At 50.4% G+C, this 24,985-nt stretch overlaps 1 protein-coding gene across 1 annotated transcript; it reads right to left on the bottom strand.

Moving 5' to 3' along the window:
• Positions 1 to 609: 609 nt before the first annotated feature.
• Positions 610 to 23,341, bottom strand: LOC120390102 (interferon-inducible GTPase 5-like). The gene is made up of 6 exons (XM_039512413.1): positions 23,225 to 23,341; positions 13,707 to 13,847; positions 9,685 to 9,825; positions 8,062 to 8,202; positions 6,436 to 6,576; positions 610 to 2,321 (listed from the first exon to the last, which is right to left on the bottom strand). The coding sequence occupies exons 1-6, from the start codon at positions 23,227 to 23,229 to the stop codon at positions 1,079 to 1,081; spliced, it is 1,812 nt and encodes a 603-aa protein (XP_039368347.1). The 5' UTR covers positions 23,230 to 23,341; the 3' UTR covers positions 610 to 1,078.
• Positions 23,342 to 24,985: the final 1,644 nt, after the last annotated feature.

Genomic DNA, 24,985 nt, shown 5'->3' on the forward strand with positions numbered 1-24,985 from the left:
CAAATCACACTTGGAGTTGCAGCTGGCAAGAAATGTTAGGAGTAACAAGAAGGGTTTCTACAGGTATGTTGGCAACAAGAAGAAAGTCAAAGAAAGTGTGGGCCCCTTGCTGAATGGGGGAGGCAACCTAGTGACAGAGGATGTGGAAAAAGCTCATGTACTCAATGCTTTTTTTTGCCTCTGTATTCGCGAACAAGGTCAGCTCCCAGACAGTGGCGTAGCCAGGTTTTCAGCATAGGGGGAGCAAAAACCATAAAAAAGCCCCCCCCCTTGTCTCCTCCTCTGGCCACTTCCCCAGACCAGACCTCCCCCACCACCCCGCTCACCTTCCCTCCTGCGCTGTTGCCTGTCCCCGCATCCTGTCCCAGCGCTCGGCTGCGTCTGCACCGGCTGGCAGGCGCAGCTTCCATGCCGGCCTGCAGCCCCGCGGCTCCTCCGGCCGTGTGCCTGGCAGCACCGGTCGGCAGGCGCTGCTTCCGCGCCTGCCGGCCTGAGGGGAAGTGGCTGCTTCCGCTGAATCCTGCCAGCTACGCTACTGCTCCCAGGCTGCGGCACTGGGCAGCACAGCATGGGGAGGAGGTGACCAACCCTCTGTGGAGAAAGAAGTGCTGGACCCAGATCTTGGGCACGTCCGCACTGCAGCACACAGAGCTTCTGATATGGGTCTGCAGCTTGAGCTGCGTCCACATTGCAGAATAACAGGGCTTGGGGGACTCAGAGTCTTACAACCTGCTCCTGCATGCTCACTGACCCGAGTCTGACTGATTTGGCTGTGGAAGGAAGTGGGGCTGAGGATCCAACCCAAGTCAGAGTCCATGCTTAGTGTGCAGTGTGGACAGACCCTAGAGAGACCCACTGAGGAGGGGCTGGCTGAGAGAGAGCCAGGAAGCAGGAGCAGCAGGACTGCCAGAGACCCCTGGGAGGGGAGGCCGTGAAAGTCGGCAGTGGAAGGCTGAGCTGAAAAATGGTTTTGTCTCTTGGTTTGTTTACATTTGGGACAATCAAACTGCAGAAAGGAGACCGGGGCTGTGGCAGTTTATCCTGGGAAGCTGGGGAGAAGCTCTGCCTTGGGACACTCTTATAGGTTATTCTCTGCTCCCTCCAAAGCCTTTTTCAGGACTCGTTGAGCATCTTCTGTAACTTCATCCAAAAACGTATGTAGCACTTCATAGGTGATACTGTAAGATTTCTTTGCTGCTATCCCAGTGCCAATCAGTGGTATCATGCTGATAAAATATTTAACTGTCATTATAGGTTCCCCTGTAGCCTCTCTGAGCCGCTTCAAAGCCTCTTCTTTTGTTATATCTTTGGCCAGAGGGGACTTTATCACAGACTTCAGCTCAGTAACAGACATCCGAACTTGTTTAGCAAGTGATTTGATGGAATCATTATCCAGGCCAAAGGACTTGCAATACTCCCTCATGTTCTCCACCAAGATGTCGACATCGCACTTAACGGAGAGAAATGGGAGAGGAACAGCGGCGAGAGCGCACGACTTCAGGGCTTGTTTCCAGATCTGTTCCTGCAGGGCCTTCTGTTTCTCTTTCAAGATTTCTTCAGAGGTGCTGGGCAGGGCACAGATGAGAATGTGTCTCTTGTGAATGTTGAGGTCATTTGCCAAAGTCTCCTGCAGTTGGGGATAATCGTACTTGTCAAAGTCCCATCTTGACACCAGGAAAACCTGTGGGGAGCTGATGCCTGCTTCTTGTAGCTGCTCCATGCAGTCACTTCTGATTGCCTCTAGAGTTTTCTCCTCATTGAAATCTCTTTTTCTTCGTTCATTAACCAAGTCCGCATCCACCTTGGTACGGACAAAGTAAAACTTCTTCCCCATGCTGTTGATTTCTTTGGCAAGTTTGGTGTCAGCTTCTGTGAAGCGCACAGCTGCGATGATGATGAAGAAATCATAACGACAAACCTTCACGTCGGTCAGGTATGTTTCTGCCGGATATTTCGTTGTTCCGATCCCAGGAAGGTCCCACACAATCACATTTGGGTGAATGGGATGGGGGTAAGCAGTTGGATCCTTTGTTGTTTCTGTCACCCCAGTCTCAGCTGCGCCTCTGTCATCATCATTCAAGCTTCTTATGGCATTGATGAAAGACGACTTCCCAGAGCCCGAGTTCCCTGTGATGGCGATGTTGAGCTTGGTATTTCTTAACATGACCTCAGACATGTTCACCACAGACATGGCTTCTGAGAGGTTCCCAGCTTTGACAGCCCTCTGGAATTTTTCAGTTTCCTCCTCTGACAAACTGGGCAGTTTACTGCTCCATTTTGAAAATAAATCACACCAGTCAGCTTTCAAATCTTCCGTTATCCTGGGAAAAGAAACACAAATTCCAGTCAGGGTTAGGGGTTTTCCCTCCCAACAGTCAGAGTCATAGAAACAGAGTTGGAGGCCAGAAGAGACCCTCCCGATCACCTAGTCTGACCCCCTGTATGTCACAGGCCACTCACAGCCCCCAGCACTTGCACACTAAACCTAACTACCAAAGTGAGACCAAAGCATTGCCGCCCTCAGGAGACTGAATTATTGTGTTCCACAGGAAATGATTAAATGAGAGAGGCACAGTAAAAAGAGATGTCCTTGTATGCATGTAACAGAGTCACAGGGCTGGCAGGAAAAGAGATATTGGTCACAGTTTGCAATAAATAAATAAAATAATCTAGAGTTTAAATAAACATTTTAGAAAGCCCAAAGGAGAAAGCTTCATTTCTGCATATATGTGCCACTAGGGGGCGCTGTGCTGGAGGGAGCAGGGTGGGGGTCTCCCCCGGCAGTCAGAGCTGGTCCCGATACCCCAGAGAGGTGCTAGAGTGCCTGTGCTGTCAGGAAAAGCCTGAGAAAAAACTGCAACAGTTCACTTTTAAGTTTCTGAAATCACAGGAAATCTGCCTTCCCTCCCAGTAACTGAACAGGGCCTGACCACGATTTCACGTCCCTTAAATGTTAATTTCCTTGAGTCTGTGGGTTTGGACTTGGAGAACAGCCTGGAGTAGGGTGAAACTGGATACCGTGAGGGGCTCACCTAAGCCCACTCAGCATGGATCTAGCCTGAGCCACTCACCCAAGACGCCCCCTGCAGTGCTGGCCTCAGGACACCTCTGCCCCCATGGAAGGGATGGCCTGAGCCGCCTGACATCACAGCTTGTCTGAGCTCTCCGCACCCACCCCCATGTTCCCCCAAACCATGTGGGCTGATGGGGGGACTGAGCAGTTGGGGAGGGCAAATGGGACAAATACTAGTTTTGGGAAAAAAATCAGGAGAGAGGGACAGGGCTTTAAAAGGGGACTGTCCTGGCCAAACTGGGACATATGGTCACCCTAGCAGGGAGAAACCCTTGCCCTCACTCCCTTATGTAAGAACGGCCAGACTGGGTCAGACCAAAGGTCCATCTAGCCCAGTGTCCTGTCTTCCAGCAGTGGCCAATGCCAGGCGCCCCAGAGGGAATGAACAGAACAGGTACTTAGCAAGTAGCATTGGTGGTTCTGTGGTAGAATTCTCGCCTGCCACATTGGGAGGCCTGGGTTCAATGCACAGACTCACCTTATGTAGGCCCCCTCATAGCTCAGTGGTTTGAGCATTGGCCTGCTAAGCCCAGGGTTGTGAGCCCAATCCTTGAGGGGGCCACTTAGGGATCTGGGGCAAAATCAGTCCTTGGTCCTGCTAGTGAAGGCAGGGGGCTGGACTCAATGACCTTTCAGGGCCCCTTCCAGTTCTATGAGATAGGTATATCTCCATATTTAAGCAATCCATCCCCTTTCCCAGCTTCTGGCAAACAGAGGCTAGGGACTCCATCCTGGCTAATAGCCTTTGATGGACCTGTCCTCCATGAACTTATCTAGTTCTTTTTTGAACCCTGTTATAGTCTTGGCCTTCACAACATCATCTGACAAGGAGTTCCACAAGTTGACTGTGCATTGTGTGAAGAAATACTTCCTTTTGTTTGTTTTAAACCTGCTGCCCAAAAATTTCATTTGGTGACCCCCTACTTCTTGTGTTATGAGGGGTAAATAACATTTCCTTATTCACTTTCTCCACAACAGCCATGATTTTATAGACTTTTATCATATCCTCATATCTCTTTTCGAAGCTGAAAAGTCCCAGTGTTATTAATCTCTCCTCAAATGGCAGCTATTCCGTACCCCTAATAATTTTTGTTGCCCTTTTCTGAACCGTTTCCAATTCTATGTCTTTTTTGAGATGGGGTGACCAGATCTGCATGCAATATTCAAGATGTGGGCATATCATGGATTTACATAGAGGCAATATGATACTTTCTGTCTTATTATCTATCCCTTTCTTAATCATTCCCATCATTCTGTTTGCTTTTTTGATGGCGGCTGCACATTGACTGAATGCTTTCAGTGAACTATCCACAGTGACTAGCTATCCTCCCGACATCTGGTACAGAAGCTGATTTAAATTACAGGTAATATATCACAGTTAATAGTTCTGCAATTTCACATTCATGTTCCTTCAGAACTCTTGGGTGAATACCGTCTGTTCCCGGTCCTGGTTGAAAACCTCCTCTATTGACACCTCAATCTGGGACAGTTCCTCAGATTTGTCACCTTAAAAGAATGGCTCAGGTTTGGAAATCTACTTCACCTCCTCAGCCGTGAAGACTGATGTAAAGAATTCATTTAGTTTCTTCACAGTAGCCTTATCCTAGCCCCCTCCTACCTGCATAGAGCCTGCTGGGGCTCGTGTTGCCAGTGCTGGGGGGGGGGGGTTTCTGTCGCTGGAGCCGTACTGCGCCGTGCTCCGGGGGGGACTGAGACAGCTTGGCAGGGTGCTGGGGCTGGTAGTTCGGCTGGGGGGTTGTTGGCTGCAGGAGGCTTTGGGTGGGGCAGCTCTGGGTTGACCCGGAGGAAGCCAGTGGCTATGCCTGTAGTATCTATGAGGCTAGTTCTAGTTCCACACCAATCCTGAGGCGGGGGGGGGGGCGGTGTCTCTTCCATGCTTTGGGTCTCTCCTTGCAGCGACCTCTCTGGGTCTCTCTCTTCTAGCTGTGTGACTCCCAAATTGGTCTCTGCCCAATAAATCCCACATCATAGTCCAGGAATGCCTTGGGTCCAGGTGCCAAAGGGCATACCCTAAATCACTGACAGATTCTCCCTTTCCTTGTCTGCTTGGTTCCACTCAGGATCCAATCCAGAGATCGCCCTGGGGCACCCCGACAGAGGCATATTCCTTGCGGCACCATGTGTCAGTCCTTCAAACCCCTCCTGGGCTTTGCCTTGGAGCAGCAGGCCAAGGAAATCCAGCTTGGCAGCATCACCCCAGCCATTTACTTGGGCAGCTCACACAGCCAGGTTGCTTCAGCCATCCCAGCCCTGGCCAACCCCAGTATGAGCTCCGGGCACGAAGCCGGGCGGCCACATCTCTCCACCTGCCCTGCCCTATTTCTGCTCTCAGCACTCAGGGGGACACTTTGATTGTCAGGGTTGGTCATTTCCACCCACCAAGCAGCCCTCGCACCTGTGGTACCTGCCCCATGAGCCTTGCCAGCCAAATCTGCAGCCGGCATCCCACCTTGGACAACCGTGTAATTACTGTGGTTGCCCAGTACATCAGACCCCCTAGGGCGCCTGTCGCATGCCAGGTTATCGCGACTTGGACGCAAGCACTGTAGGTGCTTTACCAGCTAGGCCTTGTCAATGCCCTGCTGGCATGGGCGGTGGGTGAATGGCTGGCTTGGGGAGACTAGTCCCCCAGCCCCGCCCCTTCTGCCCAAGACCCCGCCCCTTCCATACCCACCAGAACCCAGGTGGCAAACAGAACTCAGCACACGGTCACGGGACTCTGGCAAACAGCTATTACTCTGGACACCCTCCATCTAGCCTGTGAATTCCTGGTAGCAGAAGACGCCTCCCCAGAAGCCCTAATCAGGCCTGATTGCCTCAGGCAGTATAAGGCCGACCTCAGTTTCAAGAAAGGCCTCAGTATTGTCAAGCAGAGACAGTTTGCCATGACACTTGTTCGGGGGAAATAGAGACATGAGGGGAGAACGTGATGCTGCCCCCGAGGAGCGAGATGAGTGAAAGGGGACCTGACAGAAGGGCTGGAAGGCAGGCTGGTACCCCGGCCACTAGGCTGAAGTGATTTCCTGCTGGCACAGGGCTTGGGAAAAAGTACCCGGGGCTGTGTCCCAGTGAGAGTTTCCAATGTGATGGCAGAAGCCCAAGTCATGTACCAGGGCTTGGGGTTTGGTACATCCCCCCAGGGGTGACTGTACCCAGAGGCAGTGACCAAAGTACCAGCAGTGCTGCAAGGCACTGAGGAAAGAGGGAATCACCGTGCCAGACTGAACATGGGAGTGAAACACGCGTGGGAGAGAGAAGCTCTTGGGCAGGAACTGGGGCTGAGGAGGAGGAATCTGTTACCTGGGAAACGGCAGGGAGCCTGGAACCTGTTGGGAAATTACCTTGATCTCTTCTCCACTTGGGACAATGACCTGGTGCGCACAGGGTTGACAGAGCACTGGCCCGAGACTGAAGATGCGAGATCTGGGACACTGGAACCATCTTGGATCCCCTTCCGCCACACGGCAGATTTACGCAAATAACTGCAAGAAATGATAGGGAGAGGCTCCGTTTGCGTTGAATGACGTTACCATGAGGGATGCACATCCCTTTCCTAAGACAGTCAACACTCTAGACTTGCGGGGAATGTCCTGCTTATTCTCCTCTCTGGACTTGACCAGGGCCTACTGGCAAGTAGAAGTGGAGGTGCACTCCAATGATAGACTGACAATGGCATTAACGTGGTGAGAACATAAGAATGGCCACACGGGTTGAGACCAAAAGTCCATCTAACCCTGTATCCTATCTTCTGACAATGGCCAATGCTTCAGAGGGAATGAACAGAACAGGGAATCATCAAGTGATCCATCTCCTGTCCCCCCTGCCCAGCTTCTGGCAAACAGAGGCCAGGGACACCATCCCTGCCCATCCTGGCTAATAGCCTTTTATGGACCTGTCCTCCATGAACTTATCTAGTTCTTTTTTGAAGCCTGTTATAGTCTTGGCCTTCACAACATCCTCTGGCAAGGAGTTTCACAGGTTGACTATGTGTTGTGTGAAGAAATATTTCTTTTTGTTTGTTTTAAAACCTGCTGCCTATTAATTTCATTTGGTGACTCCTTCTGCCCAAGACCCCACCCCTTCCATACCCACTGGAACCCAGCCCCCATTGTGGCCGCTGGCCCCTGCCTCACACCCCCAGTCGCCCCCCCCCCACTGTGGCCTCTGGTCCTTGCCCAAGGCTAGCGCACTCTCCCCTGCCCTTATCGACCCAGGCACCCATGCAGCCCCAGCCCAGGAGCACCGGATGGCCCTAGCCTTCCCGGCCTAACCCACAGCTGCCCCACGCTAACCCCCCTGAGGTGATAAAGCCCCTGCTCTGCCCCAGGCCCCACCCCCACACAACCCCTTCTCCCCACCCTCGCCCTGCCTCTTCCTGCCCAGTTCTGCCCTTCTTCTGGGCGTGCCCTGTTCCCGCTTCCCCCCCTACCCTCCAGTGCCTCCTGCATGCTGGGGAACAGCTGATCATGGCAGGTGGGAGGCACTGGGGGGTGGGAGGGGGAGGAGTTGTTCAGCAGGGCACCGAGTGGGCGAGAGGCGCTGGGGTAGGAGAGGAGGAGCTGGCTGTCAGTGGGTGCTGAGCACCCACTCATTTTTTTCCCATGCGAGCTCCGGCCCTGGAGCACCTACGGAGTCGGCACCTATGGCTACAGGAGAAGAGGGCCCAGCCCCCAGGACACAGGTGATAGCGTCCCAGTGAGAGTTTCCAATACGAAGCAGAAGCCCAAGTCATGTACCAGGGCTTGGGGTTTGGTACATCCCCCCAGAGGTGACTGTACCCAGAGGCAGTGACCGAAGTACTAGCAGTGCTGCGAAGCACTGAGGAAAGAGGGAATCACCATGACAGACTGAACATGGGAGTGAAACACGCGTGGGAGAGAGAAGCTCTTGGGCAGGAGCTGGGGTGGAGGAGGAGGAATCTGTTACCTGGGAAACGGCAGGGAGCCTGGAACCTGTTGGGAAATTACCTTGGTGTCCTCTTCTCTTGGAACAATGACCTGGTGCGCACAGGGTTGACAGAGCACTGGCCCGAGACTGAAGATGCGAGATCTGGGACACTGGAACCATCTTGGATCCCCTTCTGCCACACGGCAGAGTTATGCAAATAACTGCAAGAAATGGTAGGGAGAGGCCCTGTTTGTGTTGAATGACATTACCATGAGGGATACACATCCCTTTCCTAGGATTGACAACACTCTAGACTTGCGGGGAACGTCCTGCTTATTCTCCTCTCTGGACTTGACCAGGGCCTACTGGCAAGTAGAAGTGGAGGTGCACTCCAATGATAGACTGACTATGGCATTAACGTGGTGAGAACATAAGAATGGCCACACGGGTTGGGACCAAAAGTCCATCTAACCCTGTATCCTATCTTCTGACAATGGCCAATGCTTCAGAGGGAATGAACAGAACAGGGAATCATCAAGTGATCCATCTCCTGTCCCCCCTGCCCAGCTTCTGGCAAACAGAGGCCAGGGACACCATCCCTGCCCATCCTGGCTAATAGCCATTGATGGACCTGTCCTCCATAAACTTATCTAGTTCTTTTTTGAAGCCTGTTATAGTCTTGGCCTTCACATCATCCTCTGGCAAGGAGTTCCACAGGTTGACTGTGCGTTGTGTGAAGAAATATTTCTTTTTCCTTGTTTTAAAACCTGCTGGCTATTAATTTCATTTGGTGACTCCTTCTGCCCAAGACCCCACCCCTTCCATACCCACTGGAACCCAGCCCCCATTGTGGCCGCTGGCCCCTGCCTCACACCCCCAGTCGCCCCCCCACTGTGGCCTCTGGTCCTTGCCCAAGGCTAGCGCACTCTCCCCTGCCCTTATCGACCCAGGCACCCATGCAGCCCCAGCCCAGGAGCACCGGATGGCCCTAGCCTTCCCGGCCTAACCCACAGCTGCCCCACGCTAACCCCCCTGAGGTGATAAAGCCCCTGCTCTGCCCCAGGCCCCACCCCCACACAACCCCTTCTCCCCACCCTCACCCTGCCTCTTCCTGCCCAGTTCTGCCCTTCTCCTGAGCGTGCCCCGTTCCCACTTCCCCCCCTACCCTCCAGTGCCTCCTGCATGCTGGGGAACAGCTGATCATGGCAGGTGGGAGGCACTGGGGGGTGGGAGGGGGAGGAGTTGTTCAGCGGGGCACCGAGTGGGCGAGAGGCGCTAGGGTAGGAGAGGAGGAGCTGGCTGTCAGTGGGTGCTGAGCACCCACTCATTTTTTTCCCATGCGAGCTCTGGCCCTGGAGCACCTACGGAGTCGGCACCTATGGCTACAGGAGAAGAGGGCCCAGCCCCCAGGACACAGGTGATAGCGTCCCAGTGAGAGTTTCCAATACGAAGCAGAAGCCCAAGTCATGTACCAGGGCTTGGGGTTTGGTACATCCCCCCAGAGGTGACTGTACCCAGAGGCAGTGACCGAAGTACTAGCAGTGCTGCGAAGCACTGAGGAAAGAGGGAATCACCATGACAGACTGAACATGGGAGTGAAACACGCGTGGGAGAGAGAAGCTCTTGGGCAGGAGCTGGGGTGGAGGAGGAGGAATCTGTTACCTGGGAAACGGCAGGGAGCCTGGAACCTGTTGGGAAATTACCTTGGTGTCCTCTTCTCTTGGAACAATGACCTGGTGCGCACAGGGTTGACAGAGCACTGGCCCGAGACTGAAGATGCGAGATCTGGGACACTGGAACCATCTTGGATCCCCTTCTGCCACACGGCAGAGTTACGCAAATAACTGCAAGAAATGATAGGGAGAGGCCCTGTTTGTGTTGAATGACGTTACCATGAGGGATGCACATCCCTTTCCTAGGATTGACAACACTCTAGACTTGTGGGGAACGTCCTGCTTATTCTCCTCCCTGGACTTGACCTGCGGCTCCTGCAAGTAGTAGTGGAGGTGCACTCCAGTGATAGACTGACGATGGCATTAACACCATGAGAATATAAGAATGGCCATACGGGTGGAGACCAAAAGTCCATCTAGCCCTGTATTCTGTCTTCCGACAGAGGCCAATGCTTCAGAGGGAATGAACAGAGCAGGGAATCATCAAGTGACCCATCCCCTGTTGCCTGTTCCCAGCTTCTGGCAAACAGAGGCTGGGGCCCCGTTCACCCCTTCTCATCCCAGGCTAGGCCCCCTCCTACCGGCATAGAGCCTCCTGGGGCTGGTGTCACCCAGCGCTGGCGCTAGGGCCGTACTGCGCCATGCTACGGGGTGGAGTGAGGCGGCTTGGCGGTGTGCTGGGGCCGGTGGTTCGGCTGTGGGTTGTCCTCAGGGGGCTTTGGGTGGGGCAGCTCTGGGTTGACCCGGAGGAAGCCAGTGGCTATGCCTGTAGCATCTATGAGGCTAGTTCTAGTTCCACACCAATCCTGAGGCGGGGGGAGGGCGGGTCTCTTTCATGCTTTGGGTCTCTCCTTGCAGCCAGCTCTCCAGGTCTCTCTTCTAGCTGTGTGACTCCGCAACTGGTCTCTGCCCAATAAATCCCACATCATAGTCCAGGAATGCCTTGGGTCCAGGTGCCAAAGGGCATACCCCAAATCACTGACAGATTCTCCCTTTCCTTGTCTGCCTGGTTCCTCTCAGGATCCAATCCAGAGATCGCCGGGGGGGCACCCCTGACAGAGGCATATTCCCTGCAGTACCATGTGTCAGTCCTTCAAACCCCTCCTGGGCTTTGCCGTGGAGCAGCAGACCAAGGAAATCCAGCTTGGCAGCATCACCCCAGCCACTTACTTGGGGAGCTCACACAGCCAGGTTGCTTCAGCCGGCCCAGCCCTGGCCAACCCCAGTATGAGCTCCGGGCACGAAGCCGGGCGGCCACATCTCTCCACCCGCCCTGCCCTATTTCTGCTCTCGGCGCTCAGGGGGACACTTTGATTGTCAGGGTTGGCCATTTCCACCCACCAAGCAGCCCTCGCACCTGTGGTACCTGCCCCATGAGCCTTGCCAGCCAAATCTCCCAGCCGGCATCCCACTTTGGACACCAGGGTAATTACTTTTGTTCCCCAAGTACATCAGATCCCCAGGGTGCCTGTAGCATGCCAGGTTACCACAACTCGGATGCAGTAGCGTAGCTAGGGAGGGAGCAGGGGCAGCAGCCACTCCCCCTGAGCACATTCTCCAAAATTGGTGCCTTAGGCTCTGACTCCCTGGTTGCTCTGGGGCTGAAGCACCCACAGGGAAAATTTGGTGGGTGCAGAGCACCCACTGGCAGCTTCCTGCCACTCAGCCCTGCTCCAGCTCACCTCCACTCCGCCTCTGCCTCCTCCCCTGAATGCGCTGCCCCGCTCTGCTTCTCTGCCCCTACCCCCTGGCTTCCCACAAATCAGCTCTTCACGTGGGAAGCCTGGGAGGGCGGAGAAGCAAGCGGCGGCTTCGTGCTCAGGCCCAGGGAGGTGGAGGAGGAGGTGAGCTGGGGCAGGGAGTGCTTCCCCTGTGCGCCGCCCCGGGTTACCTGCTGCGGGCAGCTCCCCGGCCCCAGCTCACCTCCACTCCATCTCCTCCACCCCTGAGCACGCTGCCACCCCCACATCCCTCCCAGGCTTGCCGTGTGAAAGCCTGGGAGGGAGGGGGGGTGTAGGGGAAATGTGGCACGCCCGGGGAGGAGGCGGGGCTGGGGATTTGGGGAAGGGGTTGGAATGGCACCTTTTTTTATGTGTTCGCTGCCCCTGATGTTAGAACCTGGCTATGCCACTGCTCGGACGCCAACACTGTAGGTGCTTTACCAGCTAGGCCTTGTCAATGCGAGCCCTGCTGGCATGGGCATTGGGTGAATGGCTGGTTTGGGGAGGCTAGTCCCACAGCTCCGCCCTTTCCAAGCCCCCACTGTGGTCTCTGGCCCCTGCCCCACACCCCCTGCCCCCCCCATAGTGGCCTCTCGTCCTTGCCCAAAGCTAGCGTGCCCTCCCCTGATGTGCAGTCGTGCAGCCCCAGCTCTCCCCCGGCCCTGGAGCACCGATGAGGGCCCAGTCTTCCTGGCCCAACCCACGGCTGTCCCACCCAAACTTCCTGCAGTGCTGAACCCGCTGCTCCGCCCCAGGCCCTGCCCCCCACACACCCCCTGCCCCCACCCTCCCCCCCCATCCCGCCTCTTCCTGCCTCTGCCCCACCCCCACACCACCCACCCCTTCCCCCAAGCCCCCACCCTGCCCTGCCTCTTCCTGCCCAGTTCCGCCACACTCCTGAGCATGCCCTGTCCCCGCTCCTCCCCCTACCTCCCAGTGCCTCCTGCATGCTGGGGAACAGCTGATCATGGCTGGTGGGGGACGCTGGGGAGGAGTTGATCAGCGGGGCAGCGAGCAGGCGGGAGGCGCTGGGGTAGGAGAGGAGGAGCACCCACTCATTTTTTTCTCATGCGAGCTCCAGCCCTGGAGCACCCACAGAGTCAGCACTTATGGCTACAGGAGAAGAGGGCCCAGCTCCCAGGGCTCAGGTACACCAGGAAGTCACTGCTGATTCTGGGCAGACATGGGACTCAGACCTCCAAGAACTGGGAGTTAGATTAGCTGATTCATTGATGGAGGGTGTCAGAGCGCTGCACCATGAAGTTAACCAGCTACCAGCAGACAGGGAGCCCTATGATCCAGAAAGAACAGAAGAACAGAAGGATACTGGAAGCTGAACTCCGATATACAGGCCTCCCAAAGGAGGGGAGAGATCCAATGGTAGAGATATGGCAGCACTTCTGGCAGGAATGCCCTCAGCAAGGTAGCTCCCGGAAGTAGAGAAACTACCAAGGACAGGGGACAAGGGCCAGGCCCCTGCCTGCAGACCATTAGCGGCACAACGACAGACTATACCTGCCAGTGAGACCAGACCAACATACAACATCCCAGGAGACATCAATGGACACACATGTCCAATTCTGGTAGCCAGGTTTCCATTCCACACTCCCGATTGTGGGACAGGGGCACCCAAGGAGCCCAGAGGAAGTTGGGACCTTTCAATGGGCTGGACCAAGTGGCAAACAGAACTCAGCACACGGTCACGGGACTCTGGCAAACAGCTATTACTCTGGACACCCTCCACCTAGCCTGTGAATTCCTGGTAGCAGAAGACGCCTCCCCAGAAGCCCTAATCAGGCCTGATTGCCTCAGGCAGTATAAGGCCGACCTCAGTTTCAAAAAAGGCCTCAGTATTGTCAAGCGGAGACAGTTTGCCATGACACTTGTTCGGGGGAAATAGAGACATGAGGGGAGAACGTGATGCTGCCCCCGAGGAGCAAGTTGAGTGAAAGGGGACCTGACAGAAGGGCTGGAGGGCAGGCTGGTACCTCAGCCACTAGGCTGACATGAATTCCTGCTGTCCCAGGCCTTGGGCAAAGGTACCCAGGGCTGTGTCCCAGTGAGAGTTTCCAATGTGACGGCAGAAGCCCAAGTCATGTACCAGGGCTTGGGGTTTGGTACATCCCCCCAGGGGTGACTGTACCCAGAGGCAGTGACTGAAGTACTAGCAGTGCTGCAAAGCACTGAGGAAAGAGGGAGTCACTGTGACAGACTGAACATGGGAGTGAAACACGCGTGGGAGAGAGAAGCTCTTGCGCAGGAACTGGGGCTGAGGAGGAGGAATCTGTTACCTGGAAACGGCAGGCAGCCTGGAACCTGTTGGGAAATTACCTTGGTGTCTTCTCCACTTGGGACAATGACCTGGTGTGCACAGGGTTGACAGAGCACCGGCTCGAGACTGGAGATGTGAGATCTGTGACACTGGAACCATCTTGGATCCCCTTCCGCCACACGGCAGAGTGACGCAAATAACTGCAAGAAATGATAGGGAGAGGCTCCGTTTGCGTTGAATGACTTTAACATGAGGGATGCACATCCCTTTCCTAAAACAGACAACACTCTAGACTTGCAGGGAACATCCTGCTTATTCTCCTCTCTGGACTTGACCAGCGGCTCCTGCAAGTAGTAGTGGAGGTGCACTCCAATGATGGACTGACAATGGCATTAACACAGTGAAAATATAAGAATGGCCATACGGATTGAGACCAAAAGTCCATCTAGCCCTGTATCCTGTCTTCCGACAGAGGCCAATGCTTCAGAGAGAATAAACAGAGCAGGTAATCATCAACTGATCCAACCTCTGTCCCCTATGCCCAGCTTCTGACAAACAGAGGCTAGGGATACCATCCCTGCCCATCCTGGCTAATAGCCTTTGATGGACCTATCCTCCATGAACTTATGTAGTTCTTTTTTGAACCCGGTTATAGTCTTGGCCTTCACAACATCATCTGGCAAGGAGTTCCACAAGTTGACTCTGCATTGTGTGAAGAAATACTTCCTTTTGTTTGTTTTAAACCTGCTTCCCAATAATTTCATATGGTGACCCTAGTTCTTGTGTTATGAGAAGGAGTAAATAACACTTTCTGATGTACTTTCTCCACACCAGTCATGATTTTAATGACTTCTATCATATCCCCATATATCTTTTCCAAGCTGAAAAGTCTCAGTGTTATTAATCTCTTTTCATATGGCAGATATTCCATACCCCTAATAACTTTTGTTGCCCTTTTCTGAACCGTTTCCAATTCTAATATATCTTTTTTGAGATGGGGTGACCAGATCTGCATGGAGTATTCAAGATGTGGGCGTACAATGGATTCATATAGAGGCAATATGATATTTTATGTCTTACTATCTATTCCTTTCTTCGTGATTCCCAACATTCTGTTAGCTTTTTTGACGGCGGCTGCACATTGAGTGGATGTTTTCAAAGATCTATCCAGAGTGACTCTAGGATGTCTTTCTAGAATAGAACAGTTAATTTAGACCCGATCATTGTATATGTAAAGTTAGGATTATGTTTTCCAATGTGCATCACTTTACATCTATCAACACAGAATTTCATCCATAATTTTGTTTCCTAGTCACTCAGTTTTGAGAGATCCCTTTGCAGCTCTTTGCAGTTTGCCTGGGACTTAACTATCTAGAGTCCTTTTGTATCATCTGCAAACTTCACCACCTCTCTGGTTGCCCCCTTATCCAGATCATTTATGAATATGTTGAATAGGACTGGTCCCAGAACAGACCCCTGGGGGACACCACTAGTTACCTCTCTCCCTTCTGAAAACTGACCATTTATTCCTACCCTTTCTTTCCTGTCTTTTAGGCAGTTACTTTTCCATGACAGGATCTTCTCTGTTATCCCACGACAGCTCACTTTGCTTAATAGCCTTTGCTAAAGGACCTTGTCAAAGGCTTTCTGAAAATCAAAGTGCACTATATCCACTGGATCCCCCTTGTCTACATGCTTGTTGACCCCTTCAATGAGTTTTCTTAGATTGGTGAGGCGTGATTTCCCTTTACCAGACAATATGTTGACTCTTCCCCAACAAATTGTGTTCATCTCTGTGTCTTATAATTCTGTTTACTATCGTTTCATCCAGTTTGCCTAGTACTGAAGTCAGGCTTAGCAGCCTGTAATTGCTAGTATCACCTCTTGGGCCTTTTTAAAAAAATGGCATCACATTAGCGATCCTCCAGCCATCTGGTACAGAAGCTGATTTAAATTACAGGTTATATATCACAGTTAGTCATTCTGCAATTTCACATTCATGTTCCCTTAGAACTCTTGGATGAATCCCGTCTGTTCCCGGTTCTGGTACAAAACCTCCTCTATTGACACCTTAATCTGGGACAGTTCCTCAGGTTTGTCACCCTAAAAGAATGGCTCAGGTGTGGGAATCTCCCTCACAGCCTCCGCCATGAAGACCGATGCAAAGAATTCATTTAGTTTCTCTGCAATGGCCTTATCGTCCTTGAGTGCTCCTTTAGCATCTCGATCATCCAGTGGCCCAACTGGTTGTTTATTCCTGCTTCTGATGTACTGAATTTTTTTTTATTTTACTTTTTAAGTCTGTGTCCAGCTGTTCTTCAAATACTTTCCTTCCTAATTATATTTTTACACATCACTTGCCAGAGTTTATGCTCCTTTCTATTTTCCTCAATAGGAATTAATGTCCTCTTTTTAAAAGATGCCTTTCTGCCTCTCACTGCTTCTTTTACTTTGTTGCTCATCCACAGTGGAACTTTTTTGATCCTTTTACTATGTTTTTTATTTTGGGATATACATTCAAGTTGAGCATCTATTAAGGTGTCTTTAAATTTTCCACACAGCTTACAGGGATTTCAATTTTGTCATTCTACCTTTCAATTTCTGTTTAACTAGCTTTCTCATTTTTGTGCAGTTCCTCTTTCTGAAATTAAATGTTACTGTGGTGTTTTCCCTGCCACAGGGATATTACATCTAATCATATTATGGTCATTATTTCCAAGTAGTCCAGCTCTATTCACCTCTTGGACCAAATCAAGAATTGACTCTTCCCTTGTGGGTTCCAGGACTAGCTGCTCCAAGAAGCAGTCACTTAAGATATCAAGAAACTTTCTCTCTGCATCTCTTCCTGAGGTGATATGTACCCAATCAGTACAGGAATAGTTGAAATCCCCCATTATTATTGAGTTTTTCATTTTTATAGCCTTTCAAATCTCCCTGAGCATTTCACAGTCACTATCACCATGCGGTCAGGTGATCGGTAATATATCCCTACTGCTATATTTTTATTATTAGAACATGGAATTACTATCCATAGAGATTCTATGGTTCAGTTTGGTTCACTTAAGATTTTTACTTCATTTTATTCTATGCTTTCTTTCATACATTGTGCCACTCCCTCACCAGCAGCACAACCTGTTCTGTCCTTTGATATATATTGTACCCTGGTATTACTGTGTCCCATCGATTATCCTCATTCCACTAAGTTTCTGTGATGCCTGATACATCGATATCCTAATTTAATACGAGGCACTCTAGTTCACCCATCTTATTATTTAGACTTCTAGCATTTGTATATAAGCACTTTAAAATTGTCACTTTTTAGCTGTCTGCCATTAAATGATGTACTTGAATGGGACTCGTTTTCATTTGACTTTTTCTTATCGGATCCTATCCATATTTTATCATCTTCCATCCTCTCCTCTTTACTCAAACATAGAGAATCTCCATTAACAGATCCTCCACTTAGGGATGTCTCTGTCCGAACCACATGCTCCCCCGAACTTGTCAACTTTCCCCCAGCCCTTAGTTAAGAAACTGCTCTACAACCTGTTTAATGTTATGATCCAGCAAACAGAGCCTTTTAAAATTTAATGTCATGCCTTTTGGATTCTGTAGTACCCCTGGCATGTTCCAAAGGCTGACGGATGTTGTGCTGGCAGACCCGTGGAGCACATCTTGCCTGGTGTATGTTGATGGCACCATTGTCATTTGGAAGCTGTTTGTGGAGCACTTGTGGAAGCTGGGAGCTGTGCTGGAGAGGCTACGCCACGCCAGCTTAAAGGTGAAATCAGCAAGATGCAATTTTTCCTGTGACAAAGTAAATTACCTGAGGGGTGTGATCTCAGGGGATGGAGCAGGACTGGGGCTCAGTTGCAAACCAGCATGTTTGCAGGCTGCCTTGTATCACAGTAACTGGGGGGGGGAGGGGGCTCAAGATGACACAGTGGGGCCATTGATCCTGGGCACAACCCATTTACAGGGAGTCCAAGTTCTATCCTCAGCAGCTTTCTGAAAATGTTGTGTAATGTTCCACTGGGTATTGTTTGTGTGTGTGAAAAAGACTAGCTGGAGTGCAGACAAGAGACAGAGAGATTCAGGGGCATAGCAAGGAGCCCGAAAGCATGGTGTGGCCATGAGGAGGCCAGACAATCAGGGTTCAGAGACCCTAGGGGGAGAACAAGGTGTCTGAACCACAAAGAATAAGCAACTGACCCAACTGGCTGCCTCCAAAACTGAGAATATACCTGTGGAATTTGAGGCTGAGAAAGTTGTTGTTGTGCATTTGGTTGTCATGGTTTTTGTTCCTATGGCAACCGAGTTAGATTATTAGGGGATAGCCCAGCCGGTTTCGGCCGGTTGGGTGAGCTCTGTGTCTGTAAATAAAATGGTAGTTTTGTTAGCTGTCTGGCCTCAAGTGATTTCTTCCTAAACCGGCTGCCCCCAAGGATATAACAAGTGGCGACGATGGATGGGATCCCAGTGCTGCTCCAGTAACAGAAGGAAGTAGAAGTCAAGGTAAAGAACAAACAAAGAAAAATACTGCTTGTTTGCACTGACTGTGAAAGTGAAACTAAAATCATGGCTGCTCTGACCAGGCCACTGGAACCTTCTGACGAGAATATAGAGCAGTGGCCTGTGTATACTGAGCGTTTTGAGCTTTTTGTTATTGCAAATGACATTACAGAAGCGAAGAAGGTTTCAATATTCTTAAGTGTTGTAGAGGCTAAAACCTACTCCCTGTTATGCAGCTTCCTACACCCTGTTAAGCCTGAGACTAAATCTTACAGTGACATTGTGGAAATCCTGGGGTCCCATTTTTCCCCAAAACCACTGGTAATTGCTGAAAGATATAGGTTCCACAAAAGAGACCAAAAGGAAGATGAAACAGTTGTACAATTTGTAGCAATTTTAAAAAAGCTAGCAGAACACTGTGAATTTAAAGAGATGGTAAATGATGCCCTGCGTGACAGGTTAGTGTGTGGCCTCTACAGTGAAGCTATACGGAAGCGCCTACTGACAGAGGCTCAGCTTACCTTACAGAAGGCTGTTGATATTGCTGTCTCCATGGAACTGGCTACAAGGGAGGCGCAATACATCGGTGCATCCCCTAGGGTGCAAAAAGTGTCACAAGAACTGACCCACAAAACTGTGCAGAGTCAAGAATGTTACCGCTGTGGTAAGCTGGGTCACCAGGCATCAGAATGCTGGTGTAAGGACCTGGTGTGTCAACACTGTGGCAAAAAGGGACACATTGAGTGTGCCTGTAAACAAAAGAAAAAGAGGCCTGTGGTCTGGCTGACAAAAAGAGGAACCCTGCATACCCTAGAGCAGACCAAGGATGATCAAAGTGACACCTCATCGCAAGAGGAAGTGCCACTGCATGTTTTGTCTTTGGCAATGGGCTCACATGAATACTGGGTAACCCCGTTGTTGGATGGCAAACCTATACGCATGGAACTGGACACCAGTGCAGCTGTCTCGCAGGTCTCTGAGACTGTGTATAAAGAAAAGCTACAGCATCTTCCGCTTAAGGCAACAAAAACTGTTCTGAAGACGAATACGGGAGAAGCTGTGCCCATGTTGGGCACTATTGATGTTATGGTGGAGCTCAATGGACAGGCTGCTAAATTGCCACTGTTTGTGGTGAGAGGTAACTACCCAGCCTTAATGGGTAGGTCTTGGCTTGGGAAGATTCAACTGAACTGGTCAGAAGTGCACTGGATGACTAAAGAAGAAACCAGTCTAACCCCTATACTAAGGAAACATGCTGCTGTTTTTGGAGATGATTTGGGAAGTATGAAGGGAATCACTGTGACATTGAACATTAAACCTGACAGTCCACCAAAATATCTGAAAGCCCGAACTGTGCCATATGCCATCAGGCCGAAAGTCGAAGTGGACCTGGAGCGCCTGGTCACCAATGGAGTCCTAATACCAGTTACCCATAGCTCATGGGCCACTCCTATCGTTCCAATAGTGAAGAAAGATGGCTCTCTCTGGATTTGCGGTGATTTTAAAGTCACTGTCAACCCAGTGTTGTGTGCAGAGCAATACCTGCTTCCCCGCATCGATGACCTCTTCGCAGGCCTGGCTGGGGAACAAAAGTTCAGTAAGATTGATCTGAGTCAAGCATATTTACAGATGCACGTCGATGAAAAGTCCCAAGAGCTGTTGACTATTGTGACTCATAAGGGGCTTTATTGATACTGTCGCCTACCCTTTGGAATAACGTCTGCTCCCGCCCTATTCCAGAGGGCTGTGGACCAGATCTTGTGTGGCTTGTCAGGAGTTCAGTGCTATCTGGATGATATCCTGGTCACTGGAAGAAATGAAGAGGATCACTTAAAGAATTTAGAGGCTACCCTACAATGACTGGAAGAGTATGGCCTACGAGTTCGCAAAGACAAGTGTGAATTCTTCAAGCCCTCTGTTGAATATTTGGGACACATCATTGATTCTGCAGGTCTTCATAAGGCCCCTGCAAAAGTTAAAGTTATTGTGGAGGCTCCCCCACCTCAAAATGTAAGCCAGCTGCGCTTGTTTCTAGGACTACTGAACTATTATGGAAAGTTCATCTCACAGTTAGCCACACTGCTAAAACCACTTCATGAGCTCCTTGGGCAGAACAAGGCCTGGAAGTGGACTGAAGCCTGTGATGTTGCATTTAACAAAGCTAAGGATGCATTGCTAAATTCTGAAGTTCTAACGCACTTCGATCCATTCTTACCCCTACAATTGGCCTGCGATGCCTCCCCTTATGGAGTGGGAGCAGTCGTGTCACACATTATGCCTTCGGGAGAAGAGAGACCTATTGCTTTTGCTTCACGCACTCTAAGCAAAGCAGAAACTAACTACGCCCAAATCGAACGTGAGGCATTAGGAATTGTTTTTGGAATTCGGAAGTTTCATCAGTACCTGTTTGGGCGAAAGTTTACTCTTCTCACAGACCATCAACCTCTGACGTCAATTTTTGGACCCTACACAGGCATTCCCCCATTAGCTGTTAGTCTTATGCAACGTTGGGCATTGTTACTTTCAGCACACACATATGAAATCAAATATCGGAAATCCACTCTGCACGGCAATGCAGATGGCCTCTCAAGGTTGCCTTTGCCGGTCAAACATCAAGATAGTGCCCAAACGGAAATCTTCTACTTTGAACAGGTAGAGAATACACCCATCACTGCTACTCAGATAAGGAAGGCAACTCGCGTTGACCCAGTATTGTCCCAAGTTATGGACCTGGTGATGCATGGAAAATCTCGACAAACCTCTCCGGTCTCACCCGACCTTGTTACCTACATGTCCAGGAGGATGGAGTTATCGGTCCAATCTGGTTGTTTGTTGGGGGGGAGACGTGTCATTATTCCACCACCACTGAGATCACAGATGTTAGAACAGCTACATTCCGGTCACTGTGGAATAGTGCACATGAAGGAAATTACACAAAGCTATTTTTGGTGGCCTGGATTGGACAGTGCTATTGAAGAGAAGGCAAAAGCTTGTATGTCATGTCAGGGTGTGAGGAATGCACCCCAGTGGGCACCCCTAAACCCATGGGACTGGCCTGAAAACCCATGGCAACGTATTCACATTGACTTCGCTGCCCCCCTTGAAGGAAGCATGTTCTTGGTGGCAGTAGATGCCCATTCTAAATGGGCAGAAGTCTCTATAATGCAGTCCACTACTGCAGAGAGTACTATCCAAAAACTACGAGGACTCTTTAGTCATTTTGGTCTGCCAGAACAACTTGTGAGCGACAACGGACCGCAGTTCGTCTCTCAGGAGTTTCAAAATTTTATGAAGGCAAATGGGATACACCACATCACGTCAGCACCATATCATCCATCCACCAACGGATTAGCTGAAAGATTTGTGCAGACAATGAAACACGCTTTGAAATCAGCAAGGGGACAACACTCCATTCAAAAGTGTCTGGATACCTTCTTACTTTCCTACAGAAACACACCTCATGCTACGACCAAGGCATCCCCGGCCTTTCTAATGATGGGATGACAGCTGCGCACTTGCTTTGATCTGCTGAAACCTTCTGAACCCCGACAAATTGTGCAACATCAGCAGCAAAATCAAGTTATCAGACGGGCACCCAGAGCAAAAGAGTGAACCTTTAGCCCGGGACAGCCAGTTTTGGCTTGGAATTATACTTCCAGAGCTAAATGGGTCCCTGCCACAATCATCACTCAAACAGGACCTGTTTCCTACACAGTCCAGACTGCAGAGAATCTTACCTGGCAGCGACATGTAGATCAGCTGTGGCCAGGTCATGCCAGTCCTCAGGACACATCTGCAGTTGAGTGGTCTGACTTCACCACTTCTGGTGAGACACCGAATCACAAATCACCTGTTTCTGACTGTTCTCCTCCATTACTGCCGGCGACTGAGATACCCCTTTGCCCAGCATGAGCTGATACCACCTCCTCACCTATTCGTGCTGCGGACCCAGAGCCCATAGTACTTTCGGGTGCAAGAACACCAGAAGTTCGCCGTAATCCACCTAGAGACAGAAGGCCTCCTCATCGGCTGGATCTTTAGCTAGGGCGAACCCACGGTTATGGGGCAAAATAATCCCCAGGGTTTAGCCGGGAATGGAGGCAGTCTACCCTCCTTCTCTAGTCTAGTGTGTGTTTTATTTAGGGGATGTTCTTATTAAGGGGGGAGGAATATGTTGTGTATTTGGTTGTCATGGTTTTTGTTGCTATGGCAACTGAGTTAGATTATTAGGGGATAGCCCAGCTGGTTTCAGCCGGTTGGGTGAGCTCTGTGTCTGTAAATAAAATGGTAGCTTTGTTAGCTGTCTGCTGTCTGGCCTCAAGTGATTTCTTCCTAAACCGGCTGCCCCCAAGGATACAACAGTTGTGACAGTAATGAATCCCCCCTTCCAGCAGAATGGGCAGACTGAAAGGGAATCAAAGGAGAGAAAAGCCCTGAAGACATATGAAGACATAAAATTCTTGTGTGTTTGTGATGGGAAACTGTCTTGACAAAAGGGCTCTGCACATATGTAAATAGCTACATTTGTATGCTCTTGTAATCTGTAAAATTGTTCTCTGTTTGCGATAGGGTGCTGGGTGACACCATTCGAGGCCTCCTCAGTAGGATGAGCCAAACCAGAGGTGGTCGTGGGTGTTATGAATATGATGTATGAATGTGCCCTTCTCTTAAGATAATTGTTTGATAATCAAGGGCACCTCTAACACAAGTCTAAATAGAGTTGGCCTAGAAACTAGCACCATGTGGGGGAGGATTCCACTGGATGTTGTGACCACCTGAGTGTGGGTGTGTGAAAAAGACAAGTGGGACTGCAAACAAGAGACAGACTCAGAGCCAGAGGCAAAAAGCAGGAAAACCGAGCTGCGATTTGTGTGGGGGGTGTATGGCCCTGGAAGAAGCTCAAGAGAGAGTTTTTGCGTCTGAAGTTGGCTAAAGAGGATTGTGGCTGTAAGGTAAGAAACTATTCTTTTGATTCTGGTTTCTCCTGCATTTGGAGGAGCAGGACTTTGGGCATTCCTTGTAAATACACAAAATTGCATCAATACAAGACAATACAAGAAAATACCTCATTTTCTAGACCCAACTGGGACATCCTGGGGCCTTGAACTCTGACTATCCACTTGGGTCACAAAGGGGCAACACTATCGAGTGAATGTTCTCTGTCTAGAAACCAAATCCTGCCTTGGATAAGGAGTCTGGGCTGTGAATGAAAACCGGGAGTAATTTCAGAAGGGTTATTAGATGGCCTGTGTAAGGAGTATGGGGCTCAGCCCTGCTGCTTTCACAGCCAACGGGAATCTTACCTGCCTTTGGGTTCCAGGATTTGGCCCCTCAGATGATACAGGACAGAGTCTTTATTTTTGATGATTTTTCCCACTTGATATTATTTTAAAACAATGAATAAATATATAACACCTTCTAAATAGTGACCAAGGGACACACCAAAGGGGGGTTTCTTACCTACTGCTGCTGGGGGGCTCAGTGTTCCTGAACCTCTCGGGCTTGTGGTGGTAGAGCTCTTTTAGCAAAGTCTTCTGCAGCTGTGGAGAATCGTATTTCTGAAATTCCCTACTTGAGACAAGGAAAACCTGTGGGGAGCTCATCCCTACTCTGGACAGGTTGTTGACACAGTCGTTTCTGATTTTATCCAGGGTTCTCTCCTCATTGAAGCTCTCTTTGCTTTGCTCATTATACAGGTCCAAGTCCACTTTGGCGCGTACAAAGAAAAACTTCTTTCCCATCTTCTGGATCTCCCGAGCCAGCTTGGTGTGGCAAAATCTGCTCCTCTCTGAAGCGATGATGATGAATACAGCATAGCGGCTGAACTTCACTTGTTTCAGATAAGCGTCTGGCTGAAAATCTGGGGTCCCGATCGCCGGCAGGTCCCAAACAATCATCATGGGACACATAGGATGCCAATAGGGTACTGGTTCTTTGGTCATTTCCACCACACGGGTCTCAGCAGCACCTTTGTCTTCATTTCCCAGGCTCCGGATGGCATTGACCAAAGATGATTTTCCAGATCCCGACTCCCCTGTGATGGCGATATTGAACTCAATGCCTGACAAATTCTTGAATGTCTGCACCACAGAAGCTGCTTCTAAGAAGTTTCCTGTTTTGATAGCAGCCTCGATCTGTTTAGTTTGTTCTGCAGAGATGCCAGGAAGAATATTTCTATATTCTGCATATAGGTCACCAGCAGTAGGTTTGAGATCAGCCATCTTCCTGGGAAAAGAGAAGGTCACGGTTAGTTTTGTTTCCCTCACAGGATCCGCCAGCACATTGTAACCTGGAGACCAGTATATAAATATCCCAGACATATAACTCATTGTACGCAAAGCTGCAAGGAAAGGAGCTTTGGTCAAAGATTGAAATAACTAAAATAACCTGCAGAGATTTAGGAACTTTCTGGACTGCTGCTTAGCCAGTCGATCCCCAGCCTGTAGCAGTGCATGGGATTCTTCTGTCCTAAGTGCAGGACTCTGCACTTGTCCTTGTTGAACCTCATCAGATTTCTTTTGGCCCAATCCTCCAGTTTGTCTAGGTCACTCTGGACCCTCTCCCTACCCTCCAGCATATCTACATCTCCTCCCAGCTTAGTGTCATCCGTGAACTTGCTGAGGGTGCAATCCATCCCACCATCCAGATCACTAATGAAGATGTTGAACAAAACTGGCTCCAGGACCAAACTCTGGGACACTCCGCTTGATACTGGCTGCCAACTAGATACTGAGCCACTGATCACTACCCGTTTAGCCCAACGATCTAGCCAGCTTTCTATCCACCTTATAGTTCATTCATCCAATCCATACTTTTTAACTTGCTG

This window comes from Mauremys reevesii, linkage group 24 (assembly GCF_016161935.1).
Source record: "Mauremys reevesii isolate NIE-2019 linkage group 24, ASM1616193v1, whole genome shotgun sequence".
In the NCBI taxonomy this organism is placed as follows: domain Eukaryota; kingdom Metazoa; phylum Chordata; order Testudines; family Geoemydidae; genus Mauremys; species Mauremys reevesii.